The following is a 17,588-nucleotide window of genomic DNA, read 5'->3' on the forward strand; positions in this document are numbered from 1 at the left end:
GTCTTAGATGAATGCGCGCAAAAGGAACTATGTCCATTGCCGCTACCATCAAACCTATCACTTCCATGCACTGCGCTATGGAAGGAAGAGGAACGGAATGAAGTATCCGACAAGAGCTTAGAAGTTTTGTTTTTCTGGTCTCTGTCAGAAAAATCCTCATTTCTAAGGAGTCTATTATTGTTCCCAAGAAGGGAACTCTTGTCGACGGAGATAGAGAACTCTTTTCCACGTTCACTTTCCATCCGTGAGATCTGAGAAAGGCCAGGACTATGTCCGTGTGAGCCTTTGCTTGAGGAAGGGACGACGCTTGAATCAGAATGTCGTCCAAGTAAGGTACTACAGCAATGCCCCTTGGTCTTAGCACCGCCAGAAGGGACCCTAGTACCTTTGAGAAAATCCTTGGAGCAGTGGCTAATCCGAAAGGAAGCGCCACGAACTGGTAATGTTTGTCCAGGAATGCGAACCTTAGGAACCGATGATGTTCCTTGTGGACAGGAATATGTAGATACGCATCCTTTAAATCCACCGTGGTCAAGAATTGACCTTCCTGGATGGAAGGATTGTTCGAATGGTTTCCATTTTGGACGATGGAACCTTGAGAAACTTGTTTAGGATCTTGAGATCTAAGATTGGTCTGAACGTTCCCTCTTTTTTGGGAACTACGAACAGATTGGAGTAGAACCCCATCCCTCGTTCTCTTAATGGAACAGGATGAATCACTTCCAGAAGATAACCTTGGGAGACTATTTCTAGCGCCCAAGGATCCAGAACATCTCTTGCCCAAGCCTGAGTGAAGAGAGAGAGTCTGCCCCCCACCAAATCCGGTCCCGGATCGGGGGCCCGCATCTCATGCTGTCTTGGGAGCAGTGGCAGGTTTCTTGGCCTGCTTTCCTTTGTTCCAGCCTTGCATAGGTCTCCAGGCTGGATTGGCTTGAGAAGTATTACCCTCCTGCTTAGAGGACGTAGCACTTGGGGCTGGTCCGTTTCTGCGAAAGGGACGAAAATTAGGTTTATTTTTGGCCTTGAAAGACCTATCCTGAGGAAGGGCGTGGCCCTTGCCCCCAGTGATATCAGAGATAATCTCTTTCAAGTCAGGGCCAAACAGTGTTTTCCCCTTGAAAGGAATGTCAAGCAATTTGTTCTTGGAAGACGCATCCGCTGACCAAGATTTTAACCAAAGCTCTCTGCGCGCCACAATAGCAAACCCAGAATTTTTCGCCGCTAACCTAGCCAATTGCAAGGTGGCGTCTAGGGTGAAAGAATTAGCCAATTTAAGAGCACGAATTCTGTCCATAATCTCCTCATAAGAAGAAGAATTACTAATAATCGCCTTTTCTAGCTCATCGAACCAGAAACACGCGGCTGTAGTGACAGGGACAATGCATGCAATTGGTTGTAGAAGGTAACCTTGCTGAACATAACATCTTTTTTAGCAAACCTTCTAATTTTTTATCCATAGGATCTTGGAAAGCACAACTATCTTCTATGGGTATAGTGGCGCGCTTGTTTAGAGTAGAAACCGCCCCCTCGACCTTGGGGACTGTCTGCCATAAGTCCTTTCTGGGGTCGACTATAGGAAACAATTTTTTAAATATGGGGGGAGGTACGAAAGGTATACCGGGCCTGTCCCATTCTTTATTAACAATGTACGCCACCCGCTTGGATATAGGAAAAGCTTCGGGGGGCCCCGGGGCCTCTAGGAACTTGTCCATTTTACATAGTGTTTCTGGAATTACCAGATAATCACAATCATCCAAATTAGATAACACCTCCTTAAGCAGAGCGCGGAGATGTTCCAACTTAAATTTAAAAGTAATCACATCAGGTTCAGCTTGTTGAGAAATTTTTCCTGAATCTGAAATTTCTCCCTCAGACAAAACCTCCCTGGCCCCCTCAGACTGGTGTAGGGGCCCTTCAGAAACAATATCATCAGCGTCCTCATGCTCTTCAGTATTTTCTAAAACAGAGCAGTCGCGCTTTCGCTGAGAAGTGGGCATATTGGCTAAAATGTTTTTGATAGAATTATCCATTACAGCCGTTAATTGTTGCATAGTAAGGAGTATTGGCGCGCTAGATGTACTAGGGGCCTCCTGTATGGGCAAGACTGGTGTAGACGAAGGAGGGGATGATGCAGTACCATGCTTACTCCCCTCACTTGAGGAATCCTCTTGGGCATCATTTTTACTAAATTTTTTATGACATAAATCACATCTATTTAAATGAGAAGGAACCTTGGCTTCCCCACAGTCAGAACACAATCTATCTGGTAGTTCAGACATGTTAAACAGGCATAAACTTGATAACAAAGCACAAAAAACGTTTTAAAATAAAACCGTTACTGTCACTTTAAATTTTAAACTGAACACACTTTATTACTGCAATTGCGAAAAAGTATGAAGGAATTGTTCAAAATTCACCAAAATTTCACCACAGTGTCTTAAAGCCTTAAAAGTATTGCACACCAAATTTGGAAGCTTTAACCCTTAAAATAACGGAACCGGAGCCGTTTTTATATTTAACCCCTTTACAGTCCCTGGAATCTGCTTTGCTGAGACCCAACCAAGCCCAAAGGGGAATACGATACCAAATGATGCCTTCAGAAAGACTTTTCTATGTATCAGAGCTCCACACACATGCAGCTGCATGCCATGCTGTTCTCAAAAACAAGTGCGCCATACCGGCGCGAAAATGAGGCTCTGACTATGATTAGGGAAAGCCCCTATAGAATAAAGTGTCTAAAACAGTGCCTGCCGATATTATTTTACAAAAAATACCCAGATTAAATGATTCCTCAAGGCTAAATATGTGTAAATATGATCGATTTAGCCCAGAAAATGTCTACAGTCTTAATAAACCCTTGTGAAGCCCTTATTTACTGTCTGAATAAAAATGGCTTACCGGATCCCATAGGGAAAATGACAGCTTCCAGCATTACATCGTCTTGTTAGAATGTGTCATACCTCAAGCAGCAAAAGACTGCTCACTGTTCCCCCAACTGAAGTTAATTCCTCTCAACAGTCCTGTGTGGAACAGCCATGGATTTTAGTAACGGTTGCTAAAATCATTTTCCTCATACAAACAGAAATCTTCATCTCTTTTCTGTTTCAGAGTGAATAGTACATACCAGCACTATTTTAAAATAACAAACTCTTGATTGAATAATAAAAACTACAGTTAAACACTAAAAAACTCTAAGCCATCTCCGTGGAGATGTTGCCTGTACAACGGCAAAGAGAATGACTGGGGTAGGCGGAGCCTAGGAGGGATCATGTGACCAGCTTTGCTGGCTCTTTGCCATTTCCTGTTGGGGAAGAGAATATCCCACAAGTAAGGATGACGCCGTGGACCGGACACACCTATGTTGGAGAAATATGTATTTATTTATTTTCAAATCAAACTTGCCGATTTTCATCCCCCTTACCAGATCCTGATACCTTCAATGCATTAGTTTGTAAATATGCATTGCAGCATAACCCTGCTTTCTCCCTTTGTGTGCACGAGTACAGCGCTTGCGGGGGGGGGGGGGATTCCCTTATGTAGTCAGCACTCATGGGAACTGTGATGAGCCCAATATAAGCTTGTTCACTGGTTGGAACCTCACTGCAAACTTGTATAATTTTATGTAACCTATACTGTATTACAAGATATTTTCAAAATAATGTATCTTCTTCACCATGCAGCCCAATATGAGAAATGATGTGCCACATATTTTCTTTAGCGCTTGTAAATGCTATCCAGAAATTTTACTTAGCATGGGCATATTAGCACTTGCAAGTGCTAAGGAATATAGTATATGGCGCATCATTTCTGTATGTCAATGCTGGCGCTAGTGAACTGTATTATTATTATTTTTTTAATCAAATCAAAAGTATATAGTTCATTAAATTAACATCAAATGAACAACACTTATAAGATGTTCTCCAGACCTAGATATACACCAGACACACATTGGATCCACACAGCCATGGAATGTGCAAGCCGGAAGCACTTTATTCAAGTTTTTTTGCCTTAGTGAAAGATCTCTTATAACGGGTTTTTATTTTGCTCTAGTGTTATCATTGAAGCGCGGTGAGCTCGTTAAATCTATTACGGAGCTTTTTAACCTTGCAACCAGGCTTTATCCTTTTATGTATATTCTTTCAGAATAAATCTTCTTTGAACTGGCATCAGACTCCCTGTATTTTCCGTTTTCATGACATTGGTTACTTTACGTGCTGCACTATTGTTAATTTTTTTTTACAGCCTAAAAAAGAAGCCAAGCAATTCTGCTAAGAACCCTCTAGACCAGCACCACCATCTATGGAGCATTTGTATTCATCAGTCCTGGGAGAGACTGTGGGAGGAAGAGGTCTACTGTTAAAGGGGAGTGTTATTTCTGTAGATCTCCTGCATTTTAGAGCTTGTCTGCAGAATTTAGTTTGTTGTATATTACAATACAAATATGCTCACCAATACAATAATGAAATCCACATACTTACACTGGAAGGTCTGGATGGTGCCTCTTTTAAGGACTATATAAAGCAGTAGAATTAGTTGTGGGGTGTTTTCGAGGAAGGTCTCGACGAGCCGCAACATACTAATATCATGTGTAAGAAAGTAGGCATATTCCTGGTATTGTTCATTTCCGGTCTTGTACGCTTTGAATCCTACCTCTAGTGAGTGTATGCACCTGCAAGAGAACACAGTGTTACAGTAGCACAGTACATTTTTTTAATTTAAATCTTCAGCTCTATCCCACCCCCACTAGCACTAGAGTAATCAATACGCTACAAAATATGGCTGTAGTAGTGGCAAAAAAAGTGGAAACTAAAAACAAAAACACTAACTACTTTACAACAATTAGCAAAAAACAAACAAACACAAGAGTCACTGTGTGGTGACCAGAATTGATTTCTTGAAATAGGCTGAAACAGAACTGAATAATTAGCCCCATGTCACATTTTCACACTAGAACATGGAGTAGCCAAACGTTTATTTTAGGAGTTAAAAGGACACTCAATCAAAATTAAACTTTCATTATTCAGATAGGGCATGCCATTTTAAACAACTTTCCAATTTACTTCCATTAACTAAATGTGCGCAGTCTTTTATTATTTAAACTTTTTGAGTCACCAGCTCCTACTACTGAGCATGTGCAAGAATAAGTGTGTATGCATTTGTGAATAGTTAGTGGCTGTCACATGGTACGTGTATGCATTTGTGATTGGCTGATGGCTGTCACATGGTACAGGGGGAGTGGAAAAAGACATAACTTTTAAAATTGTCAGAAATAAAATCTACTACTCATTTGAAGTCCAGACCAAGTGCTATTGCATTGTCTTGTTATCTTGCATTTGTTGATTATGCAAATCTACTGTGTTGACTGGTCCTTTAAAGGAAAGTGCAGCTATAAAAATGATTTAAAAAGTTAAGCAGTTCCCTGTTTCAGACCAGTTTATCTCATTTGTTTACAAATTATCGGCTAGATTTAGAGTTTTGTCGGTAACGACCCGCGTAGCTAACGCTGGCTTTTTTTCCCCGCACCTTTTAAATACTGCTGGTATTGAGAGTTCACAGAATGGCTGCGTTAGGCTCCAAAAAAGGAGCATAGAGCATAATTTACCGCCACTGCAACTCTCAATACCAGCTGTGCTTACGGACGCGGCCAGCTTCAAAAACGTGCTCGTGCACGATTCCCCCATAGGAAACAATGGGGCAGTTTGAGCTGGAAAAAAACCTAACACCTGCAAAAAAGCAGCGTTCAGCTCCTAATGCAGCCCCATTGTTTCCTATGGGGAAACACTTCCTAAGTCTGCACCTAACACCCTAACATGTACCCCGAGTCTAAACACCCCTAACCTTACACTTATTAACCCCTAATCTCCCGACCCCGCTATCGCTGACACCTGCATTATACAATTAACCACTAATTTGCCGCTCCGTACACCGCCGCAACCTACATTATCCCTATGTACCCCTAATCTGCTGCCCCTAACACCGCCGACCCCTATATTATATTTATCAACCCCTAACCTGCCGCCCCCAACGTCGCCTCCACCTACCTACAATTATTAACCCCTAATCTGCCGACAGGACCTCACCGCTACTATAATAAATGTATTAACCCCTAAAGCTAAGTCTAACCCTAACACTAACACCCCCCTAAGTTAAATATAATTTAAATCTAACAAAATAAATTAACTCTTATTAAATAAATTATTCCTATTTAAAGCTAAATACTTACCTGTAAAATAAATCCTAATATAGCTACAATATAAATTATAATTATATTGTAGCTATTTTAGGATTAATATTTATTTTACAGGCAACTTTGTATTTATTTTAACCAGGTACAATAGCTATTAAATAGTTAATAACCATTTAATAGCTACCTAGTTAAAATAATTACAAAATTACCTGTAAAATAAATCATTACCTAAGTTACAATTAAACCTAACACTACACTATCAATAAATTAATTAAATAAAATACCTACAATTATCTACAATTAAACCTAACACTACACTATCAATATATTAATTAAATAAAATACCTACAATTATCTACAATTAAACCTAACACTACACTATCAATAAATTAATTAAATAAAATACCTACAATTATCTACAATTAAACCTAACACTACACTATCAATAAATTAATTAAATACAATACCTACAAATAAATACAATAAACTAACTAAAGTACAAAAAATTAAAGAATATTTACAAACATTATAAAAATATTACAACAATTTTAAGCTAATTACACCTACTCTAAGCCCCCTAATAAAATAACAAAGCCCCCCAAAATAAAAAAAATGCCCTACCCTATTCTAAAATACAAATAGAAAAGCTCTTTTACCTTACCAGCCCTTAAAAGGGCCTTTTGCGGGGCATGCCCCAAAGAATTCAGCTCTTTTGCCTGGAAAAAAAAACATACAATACCCCCCCCCAACATTACAACCCACCACCCACATACCCCAAATCTAACCCAAACCCCCCTTAAATAAACCTAACACTAAGCCCCTGAAGATCTTCCTACCTTATCTTCACCACGCCGGGTATCACCGATCGGTCCAGGCTCCGAAGTCTTCATCCAAGCCCAAGCGGGGGCTGAAGACGTCCTTCCTCTGGCTGAAGTCTTGATCCAAGCGGCGGCTGAAGAGGTCCATTATCGGGGCTGAAGTCTTCTTCCTATCCGGGCAGAAGAGGAGATCCAGACCGGTAGACATCTTCATCCAAGCGGCATCTTCTATCTTCTTCCATCCGTCGACGAGCGGCTCCATCTTCAAGACCTCCGACGCGGATCCATCCTCTTCTTCCGACGTCCTAACACAGAATGAAGGTTCCTTTAAGGGACGTCATCCAAGATGGCGTCCCTCGAATTCCGATTGGCTGATAGGATTCTATCAGCCAATTGGAATTAAGGTAGGAAAATTCTGATTGGCTGATGGAATCAGCCAATCAGATTCAAGTTCAATCCGATTGGCTGATTGGATCAGCCAATCAGATTGAGCTCGCATTCTATTGGCTGATCGGAACAGCCAATAGAATGCAAGCTCAATCTGATTGGCTGATTGGATCAGCCAATCGGATTGAACTTGAATCTGATTGGCTGATTCCATCAGCCAATCAGAATTTTCCTACCTTAATTCCGATTGGCTGATAGAATCCTATCAGCCAATCGGAATTCGAGGGACGCCATCTTGGATGACGTCCCTTAAAGGAACCTTCGTTCTGTGTTAGGACGTCGGAAGAAGAGGATGGATTCGCGCCGGAGGTCTTGAAGATGGAGCCGCTCGTCGATGGATGGAAGAAGATAGAAGATGCCGCTTGGATGAAGATGTCTACCGGTCCGGATCTCCTCTTCTGCCCAGATAGGATGAAGACTTCAGCCCCGATGATGGACCTCTTCAGCCGCCGCTTGGATCAAGACTTCAGCCGGAGGATGGACGTCTTCAGCCCCCGCTTGGGCTTGGATGAAGACTTCGGAGCCTGGACCAATCGGTGATACCCGGCATGGTGAAGATAAGGTAGGAAGATCTTCAGGGGCTTAGTGTTAGGTTTATTTAAGGGGGGTTTGGGTTAGATTAGGGGTATGTGTGTGGTGGGTTGTAATGTTGGGGGGGGGGTATTGTATGTTTTTTTTTCCAGGCAAAAGAGCTGAATTCTTTGGGGCATGCCCCGCAAAATGCCCTTTTAAGGGCTGGTAAGGTAAAAGAGCTTTTCTATTTGTATTTTAGAATAGGGTAGGGCATTTTTTTATTTTGGGGGGCTTTGTTATTTTATTAGGGGGCTTAGAGTAGGTGTAATTAGCTTAAAATTGTTGTAATATTTTTATAATGTTTGTAAATATTTTTTTATTTTTTGTAACTTAGTTCTTTTTTATTTTTTGTACTTTAGTTAGTTTATTTAATTGTATTTATTTGTAGGTATTGTATTTAATTAATTTATTGATAGTGTAGTGTTAGGTTTAATTGTAGATAATTGTAAGTATTTTATTTAATTAATTTATTGATAGTGTAGTGTTAGGTTTAATTGTAACTTAGGTTAGGATTTATTTTACAGGTAAATTTGTAATTATTTTAACTAGGTAACTATTAAATAGTTATTAACTATTTAATAGCTATTGTACCTGGTTAAAATAAATACAAAGTTGCCTGTAAAATAAATATTAATCCTAAAATAGCTATAATATAATTATTATTTATATTGTAGCTATATTAGGGTTTATTTTACAGGTAAGTATTTAGCTTTAAATAGGAATAATTTATTTAATAAGAGTTAATTTATTTTGTTAGATTTAAATTATATTTAACTTAGGGGGGTGTTAGTGTTAGGGTTAGACTTAGCTTTAGGGGTTAATACATTTATTAGAGTAGCGGTGAGGTCCGGTCGGCAGATTAGGGGTTAATAATTGTAGGTAGGTGGAGGCGACGTTGGGGGCGGCAGATTAGGGGTTAATAGATATAATATAGGTGGCGGCGGTGTGCGGTCGGCAGATTAGGGGTTAAAAAAATTTAATAGAGTGGTGGCGATGTGGGGGGGCCTCGGTTTAGGGGTACATAGGTAGTTTATGGGTGTTAGTGTACTTTAGAGCACAGTAGTTAAGAGCTTTATGAACCGGCGTTAGCCCAGAAAGCTCTTAACTCCTGGCTTTTTGCTGCGGCTGGAGTTTTGTCGTTAGATTTCTAACACTCACTTCAGCCACGACTCTAAATACCAGCGTTAGAAAGATCCCATTGAAAAGATAGGATACGCAATTGACGTAAGGGGATCTGCGGTATGGAAAAGTTGCGGCTGCAAAGTGAGCGTTAGACCCTTTCCTGACTGACTCTAAATACCAGCGGTAGCCCAAAACCAGCGTTAGGAGCCCCTAACGCTGGTTTTGACGGCTAACGCCAAACTCTGAATCTAGCCGTATATGTTTATATTAGGTTTTTCTTTTTATATATCTTTTTATTATCCAACAAAGGGCATCTTAAAACAATCATACATGGTGCTATAAAGTATATACATAAAAAAACATAATATCCATAAAGACATTTGTCAAATACAAAATCACCAAAATAAACAGTTGACATTATAACAACACCACCACAGGGTTCAAAATTTTCTCTAGCCCACTAGCCATTGCGAGTGGAAATTTAACAGTGGCGAGTGAAAGTTAGTGAGTCAATGTATTATAACAAATATTATCTAAAGGGATATTATATATCTAAGAAAGGGCAAGGATGTTATTCCTCTAGGGCTATAGGGCCCCATTAGTGCTTAGATTGTTACTTCTGAGAGGTTAAACAGGGGCAGAGAGAGATTGGAGAGGAAAAGTAAAAGTAGAGAGAAACTTAAAGGACCAGTCAACACAGTAGATTTGCATAATCAACAAATGCAAGATAACAAGATAATGCAATAGCACTTAGTCTGAACTTCAAAAGAGTAGTAGATTTTTTTCTGACAATTTTAAAAGTTATGTCTTTTTCCACTCCCCCTGTACCATGTGACAGCCATCAGCCATTCAAAAATGCATACACGTACCATGTGACAGCCATACACACTTATTCTTGCACATGCTCAGTAGGAGCTGGTGACTCAAAAAGTTTAAATATAAAAAGAATGTGCACGGGGTGCGTGTCCGAGCAGCGTACCGGATAGGACGCATCTACTATAAGCTCTGAAGGAATTCTCCATAAACCCGCCGATTTAAGAGCACTCAACAACAAAACCATCTATATATCTCAACATACAACAGTCACAGGAGCTACGGTGACTAGATTATACTCTATGTTTGTTGTTTTTATGAAATCAGAGCTATAGTTCGGACGAAAAAGACCTAAGGCGGCGGCCTATCTGTAGGTAACGACCTCCCCCGGCTCCACCGGGTAATCAGTGCTGGCAGCAGGAATCTGCCTTACTGACTTTTTCAGCCACAACTCACTGAGTTCTTTGAATATACTACCTTTTGGACTTATACTCACGCATCTCTAGAATTTGAAGCGGAACATACGGGATTAAGTACTGCGTAGTTAAGATGGCTACTGTAGGAGAACTAGGTGCTAAAAATAAATACACAGAGCGCCTCCTAAAAGGCTAAGACACTAGTAGTGACAAGATTATTTAAATAAAAAATATATTGAAATTCTATAGGGGTATATAAAATATTTTATAAGCTACTTATAGCTAAAATATACAAACAAGATACAAAAGTGGATCCATTTAAAATTAACAATAAAATATGCATATATCTATATAAAAAACAATACAATTGTGGTTAAAAACCACAACAATATACAATCTTAATCACAAAATAAATTACAATAAAACAGCTGTTGATGGTTGGATAAAAAATATAAATATATAAAAACATCAATTTACTGAGTAGGTGTCCATAAATATGTAGGTCCCAAACTTTAAATTCTTTCCAGAGAGTGAATGTCCAATATGAAGATTCTATTTTAAAACAGTTATCCTTATATATCCCTCGATAAACGGTGAAATGATGAAGTGTGTAAAAAAGAAAAACGTAGTGGTTTTCAAATCAAATTTCAAAAATTATTGTGAATATCCAAAAAATCCTGAAAAGATGATGTGATGAAGTGGGCGTGAATAATCAAAAAATGTGTGTACACAAAAATGAAAAAAGAAAAAGGAAAAAATGTGAAAAAATAATCCAAATGAATATTTAGGATGTGTTAAAGTGAATAACACACTTATAAAGTGACCCTTATGTGAATACAAGATGTGAAGAGATGCTCCTAAAAAGTTATTCCTGTGTGTAAACGATGAAAAAATACAGAAATGGATCCTATGTCTCAGGGATCAATTCATTCAAAGATATACCTGTAATAAAACAAATATAACATAGTGCAAAACTGCTATTCAAACTTAGTCAGTAATTGAAAAGAAGCTTACCATATATGTCAACGCGTTTCGGCCCTAAGAACTGGGCCTTTATCAAGACTATAGATGGATTAGCATGGTAGCTCCTTTTATAGCTATTACTGGCCAATAAGTGCCAGTGTTGTTTTGGCGCCAAAAAATAACCTCTACTTCCTGTTCCTGTTGACCTGGAAGTAAAAAAATAACCTCTACTTCCTGTTCCTGTTGACCTGGAAGTAAAAAAATATAACCTCTACTTCCTGTTCCTGATGACCTGGAAGTACTATTGAGTTTATTCTATTTTTGTATATATGTTCCTAGTTTCATGGTAAATTCATGCTATGTTTCAAATAAAGTACATGTTCATTTTTATTTGTTTCATTAATATTTGAAAGATAATATTTGCCTAAAATCGGCAAACCGGAAGTGTGTGTTCAGTCATTTATCACCATGGAAACCAATATAAGAGTGAATGAATAGAACAATTTTCAGTCATATATTTAGATTTACCATGCCTGATCTGAAAATAGGCTTAATCTATCCTAAGGTAACTAGCTATTTTTGAAAATTGTAAGGCTGCTTGTTAGGCCCTTCTTTGACAGAAAAGACGAGTGAATGAAAAATGTATTCTACTTAGGGAAGACATCAAAGTAATAAGTATTATAGTGGATATGACACTATTAAGGAATACAATAAAATAAAATAGAAGATTCTTATTTAAAAACATCAGCCAGTACCCAGAGTAATAGAGAGAACATCAACAAAAAGAAAAAACTCACATCCAGAGGAATTTCTTACACCTACGGAAAAAAGAAAACTTGTAGAAGCAAGAGAGGAGGAAAGAAATTGAATAAGAATAAAAATCAAAGGGTAAATAAGAATACAAATGAGAACGAAAATAAGCAAAAGAACACATGTAATACTGTTTCATCATCCGGAGGAATCTATAATTTAAGTACTGTAATACTATCAGAAAAGGAAACTTCAATATTAAATTATGGTTTGTCCTTTGCTCCATCTAAAGGCCTAAACAAATTTGAAACCTTTGTTAATGCAAAGGAATTCATCAGAAGAATTACCTTAAAAAGGCACTTCATAAAATCTCCTTTAGAATCTTATACATCTTATTATGGAAATATAGATGTAGCTAACAATGATTTAAGGTTGAGCCCATATCGACACACCGATCTAAAACCCAAATCGTCTTTTTTTCCAGTGACTAGTAAGGGTAATGCCATCGAAACATTCGAGACAATGGTAGTCAAAGAAATAAGAGACATAAAACCTAAAAAATTGAACAAATACAAACATAATTTGTCTAAAGAACAACTGCACACCATTAGGAAATTGGAAAAAAAAACACAATGTGGTCATCAAACCAGCGGACAAGGGTGGGGGGATTGTTGTCCTGAAAAAAGAAGACTACGATCAAGAATGTCATAGAGTTTTATCTGATGACCAAACTTATGAAGTATTGAAACAGAACCCGGTTGAGGGTTACAAAAGGGAGTTAGACAGACTCTTAGGAGAAGCCAAAAACAATGGAATACTGAACAATAAGGAGTTCAAGTATATAGGGACAAAAGACCCAATAACTCCGGTAATATACTACCTCCCTAAGATACATAAGTCCTTGGTGAACCCACCGGGTAGACCAATAATTTCAGGCATCGGATCATTGACAAGCAATCTGTCGGATATGTTGACAGAAACCTTCAGAGATATGTTATGGGACTACCATCCTACCTTAAAGATTCAACCCAGGTTATGAACATATTGAATAATATAGAATGGAATGACAATTACATATTAGCTACATGCGACGTCACATCCCTCTATACTAGCATACCCCATGAGGGAGGTATAGAGGCGGTGGAACTTTTCCTGAAAAAAGATGAAGAAGTACCAGAATTACAGAGAAATGTTATTCTTGATGCGATAAAACATAATTTATGCTTACCTGATAAATTTATTTCTCTTGTAGTGTAGTCAGTCCACGGGTCATCCATTACTTATGGAATATATCTCTTCCTAACAGGAAGCTGCAAGAGGATCACCCAAGCAGAGCTGCTATATAGCTCCTCCCCTCACATGTCATATTCAGTCATTCGACCAAAACCAGACGAGAAAGGAGAAACCATAGGGTGCAGTGGTGACTGTAGTTTAATTAAAATTTAGGTCTGCCTTAAAGACAGGGCGGGCCGTGGACTGACTACACTACAAGAAAAATAAATTTATCAGGTAAGCATAAATTATGTTTTCTCTTGTTAAGTGTAGTCAGTCCACGGGTCATCCATTACTTATGGAATACCAATACCAAAGCTAAAGTACACGGATGAAGGGAGGGACAAGGCAGGAACATTAAACAGAAGGAACCACTGCCTGAAGTACCTTTCTCCCAAAAATAGCCTCCGAAGAAGCAAAAGTGTCAAATTTGTAAAATTTTGAAAAAGTGTGAAGTGAAGACCAAGTCGCAGCCTTGCAAATCTGTTCAACAGAGGCCTCATTTTTAAAGGCCCAGGTGGAAGCCACAGCTCTAGTAGAATGAGCTGTAATCCTTTCAGGAGGCTGCTGTCCAGCAGTCTCATAGGCTAAACGTATTATGCTACGAAGCCAAAAAGAGAGAGATGTAGCCGAAGCCTTTTGACCTCTTCTCTGTCCAGAGTAAACGACAAACAGGGAAGAAGTTTGACGAAAATCTTTAGTTGCCTGCAAATAGAACTTCAGGGCACGGACTACGTCCAGATTATGCAAAAGTCGTTCCTTCTTTGAAGAAGGGTTAGGACACAGTGATGGAACAAAAATCTCTTGATTGATATTCCTGTTAGTAACTACCTTAGGTAAGAACCCAGGTTTAGTACACAGAACTACCTTGTCTGAATGAAAAATCAGATAAGGAGAATCACAATGTGAGGCAGATAACTCAGAGACTCTTCGAGCCGAGGAATAGCCATCAAAAACAGAACCTTCCAGGATAACAGCTTGATATCAATGGAATGAAGGGGTTCAAATGGAACGCCTTGAAGAACGTTAAGAACTAAGTTTAAGCTCCACGGCGGAGCAACGGTCTTAAACACAGGCTTAATCCTAGCTAAAGCCTGACAAAAAGCCTGAACGTCTGGAACTTCAGCCAGACGTTTGTGTAGAAGAATAGACAGAGCAGAAATCTGTCCCTTTAACGAACTAGCAGATAAGTCCTTTTCTAAACCGTCTTGTAGAAAGGACAATATCCTAGGAATCCTAACCTTACTCCATGAGTAACTCTTGGATTCGCACCAATATAAATATTTACGCCATATCTTATGGTAAATTTTTCTAGTAACAGGCTTCCTAGCCTGTATTAAGGTATCAATAACCGACTCCGAGAAGCCACGCTTTGATAGAATCAAGCGTTCAATATCCATGCAGTCAGCCTCAGAGAAATTAGATTTGGATGGTTGAAAGGACCCTGAATTAGAAGGTCCTGTCTCAGAGGCAGAGACCACGGTGGACAGGACGACATGTCCACTAGGTCTGCATACCAGGTCCTGCGTGGCCACGCAGGCGCTATCAGAATCACCGAAGCTCTCTCCTGTTTGATCTTGGCAATCAAACGAGGAAGCAACGGAAATGGTGGAAACACATAAGCCATGTTGAAGACCCAAGGGGCTGTCAGAGCATCTATCAGCACCGCTCCCGGGTCCCTGGACCTGGATCCGTAACAAGGAAGCTTGGCGTTCTGGCGAGACGCCATGAGATCCAGATCTGGTTTGCCCCAACGATGAATCAGTTGAGAAAAACCTCCGGATGAAGTTCCCACTCCCCCCGGATGAAAAGTCTGGCGACTTAGAAAATCCGCCTCCCAGTTCTCCACGCCTGGGATGTAAATCGCTGACAGGTGGCAAGAGTGAGACTCTGCCCAGCGAATTATCTTTGAGACTTCCAACATCGCTAGGGAACTTCTGGTTCCCCCTTGATGGTTGATGAAAGCCACAGTCGTGATGTTGTCCGACTGAAATCTGATGAACCTCAGAGTTGCTAACTGAGGCCAAGCTAGGAGAGCATTGAATATTGCTCTTAATTCCAGAATATTTATTGGGAGGAGTTTCTCCTCCTGAGTCCATAGTCCCTGAGCCTTCAGGGAGTTCCAGACAGCGCCCCAGCCTAGAAGGCTGGCGTCTGTTGTTACAATCGTCCAATCTGGCCTGCGAAAGGTCATCCCCTTGGACAGATGTGGCCGAGAAAGCCACCATAGAAGAGAATCTCTGGTCTCTTGATCCTCCTTTAGTAGGGGGGACAAATCTGAGTAAACCCCGTTTCACTGACTTAGCATGCACAATTGCAGCGGTCTGAGATGCAGGCGCGCAAATGGTACTATGTCCATTGCCGCTACCATTAGCCGATTACTTCCATGCACTGAGCTACTGACGGGTGTGAAATGGAATGAAGGACACGGCAAGCATTTAGAAGCTTTGATAACCTGGCCTCTGTCAGGTAAATTTTCATCTTTACAGAATCTATAAGAGTCCCTAGAAAGGGAACCCTTGTAAGTGGTAATAGAGAACTCTTTTCCACGTTCACCTTCCACCCATGCGACCTCAGAAATGCCAGAACTATCTCTGTATGAGACTTGGCAGTTTGAAAACTTGACGCTTGTATCAGAATGTCGTCTAGGTACGGAGTCACCGCTATGCCTCGCGGTCTTAGTACCGCCAGAAGTGAGCCCAGAACTTTTGTAAAGATTCTTGGAGCCGTAGCTAATCCGAAGGGAAGAGCTACAAACTGGTAATGCCTGTCTAGGAAGGCAAATCTTAGGTACCGATAATGATCCTTGTGAATCGGTATGTGAAGGTAGGCATCCTTTAAGTCCACTGTGGTCATGTATTGACCCTCTTGGATCATGGGAAGGATGGTACGAATAGTTTCCATTTTGAATGATGGAACTCTTAGGAATTTGTTTAGGATTTTTAAGTCCAAGATTGGTCTGAAGGTTCCCTCTTTTTTGGGAACCACAAATAAATTTGAATAGAATCCCTGCCCGTGTTCCGTCCGCGGAACTGGGTGGACTACCCCCATTAGTAAGAGGTCTTGTACACAGCGTAGAAACGCCTCTTTCTTTATTTGGTTTGCTGATACCTTGAAAGATGAAATCTCCCTCGTGGAGGAGAAGTTTTGAAGTCCAGTAGATATCCCTGAGATATTATCTCCAACGCCCAGGGATCCTGGACATCTCTTGCCCAAGCCTGGGCGAAGAGAGAAAGTCTGCCCCCCACTAGATCCGTTTCCGGATAGGGGGGCCCGCTCTTCATGCTGTCTTAGGGGCAGCAGCAGGTTTCTTGGCCTGCTTGCCCTTGTTTCCAGGACTGGTTAACTTTCCAGCCCTGCCTGTAACGAGCAACAGCTCCTTCCTGTTTTGGAGCGGAGGAAGTTGGTGCTGCTCCTGCCTTGAAGTTACGAAAGGCACGAAAATTAGACTGTTTGGCCTTTGATTTGGCCCTGTCCTGAGGTAGAGCATGGCCCTTACCTCCCGTAATGTCAGCTATAATTTCTTTCAAGCCGGGCCCGAATAAGGTCTGCCCTTTGAAAGGAATATTAAGCAATTTTGATTTAGAAGTCACGTCAGCTGACCAGGATTAAGCCATAGCGCTCTGCGCGCTTGGATGGCGAATCCGGAGTTCTTAGCCGTAAGTTTGGTTAAATGTACAACGGCATCAGAAACAAATGCGTTAGCTAGCTTAAGTGCTTTAAGCTTGTTCATAATTTCATCCAATGGAGCAGTGCGAATGGCCACTTCCAGAGACTCAAACCAGAATGCCGCCGCAGCAGTGACAGGCGCAATGCATGCAAGGGGATGTAAAGATAAAACCTTGTTGAACAAACATCTTCTTAAGGTAACCCTCTAATTTCTTATCCATTGGATCTGAAAAAGCACAACTAACTCCTCCACCGGGATAGTGGGTACGCTTGCTAAAGTAGAAACTGCTCCCTCCACCTTAGGGACCGTCTGCCATAAGTCTCGTGTGGTGGCGTCTATAGGAAACATTTTCATAAATATGGGAGGAGGGGAAAAAGGCACACCAGGTCTATCCCACTCCTGCTAATAATCTCTGTAAGCCTTTTAGGTATGGAAACACGTCAGTACACACCGGTACCCCGCATAGTATCTATCCAACCTACATAATTTTTCTGGAATTGCAACCGTGTTACAATCATTCAGAGCCGCTAATACCTCCCCTAGCAATATACGGAGGT

The 17,588-nt window shown here is 40.4% G+C and overlaps 1 protein-coding gene across 1 annotated transcript in view; it reads right to left on the reverse strand.

Annotated features, from left to right (window-relative positions):
• Nucleotides 1-17,588, reverse strand: part of XKR8 (XK related 8) — a 140,654-nt gene that overhangs the window by 84,590 nt on the left and 38,476 nt on the right. The window contains exon 2 of the mRNA XM_053707123.1: nt 4,479-4,669. Coding sequence (XP_053563098.1) covers nt 4,479-4,669 — 191 coding nt within the window. The remainder of the gene's footprint in view (nt 1-4,478; nt 4,670-17,588) is intronic.

The sequence above is a fragment of the Bombina bombina genome, chromosome 3 (genome assembly GCF_027579735.1).
Source record: "Bombina bombina isolate aBomBom1 chromosome 3, aBomBom1.pri, whole genome shotgun sequence".
Taxonomy (NCBI): domain Eukaryota; kingdom Metazoa; phylum Chordata; class Amphibia; order Anura; family Bombinatoridae; genus Bombina; species Bombina bombina.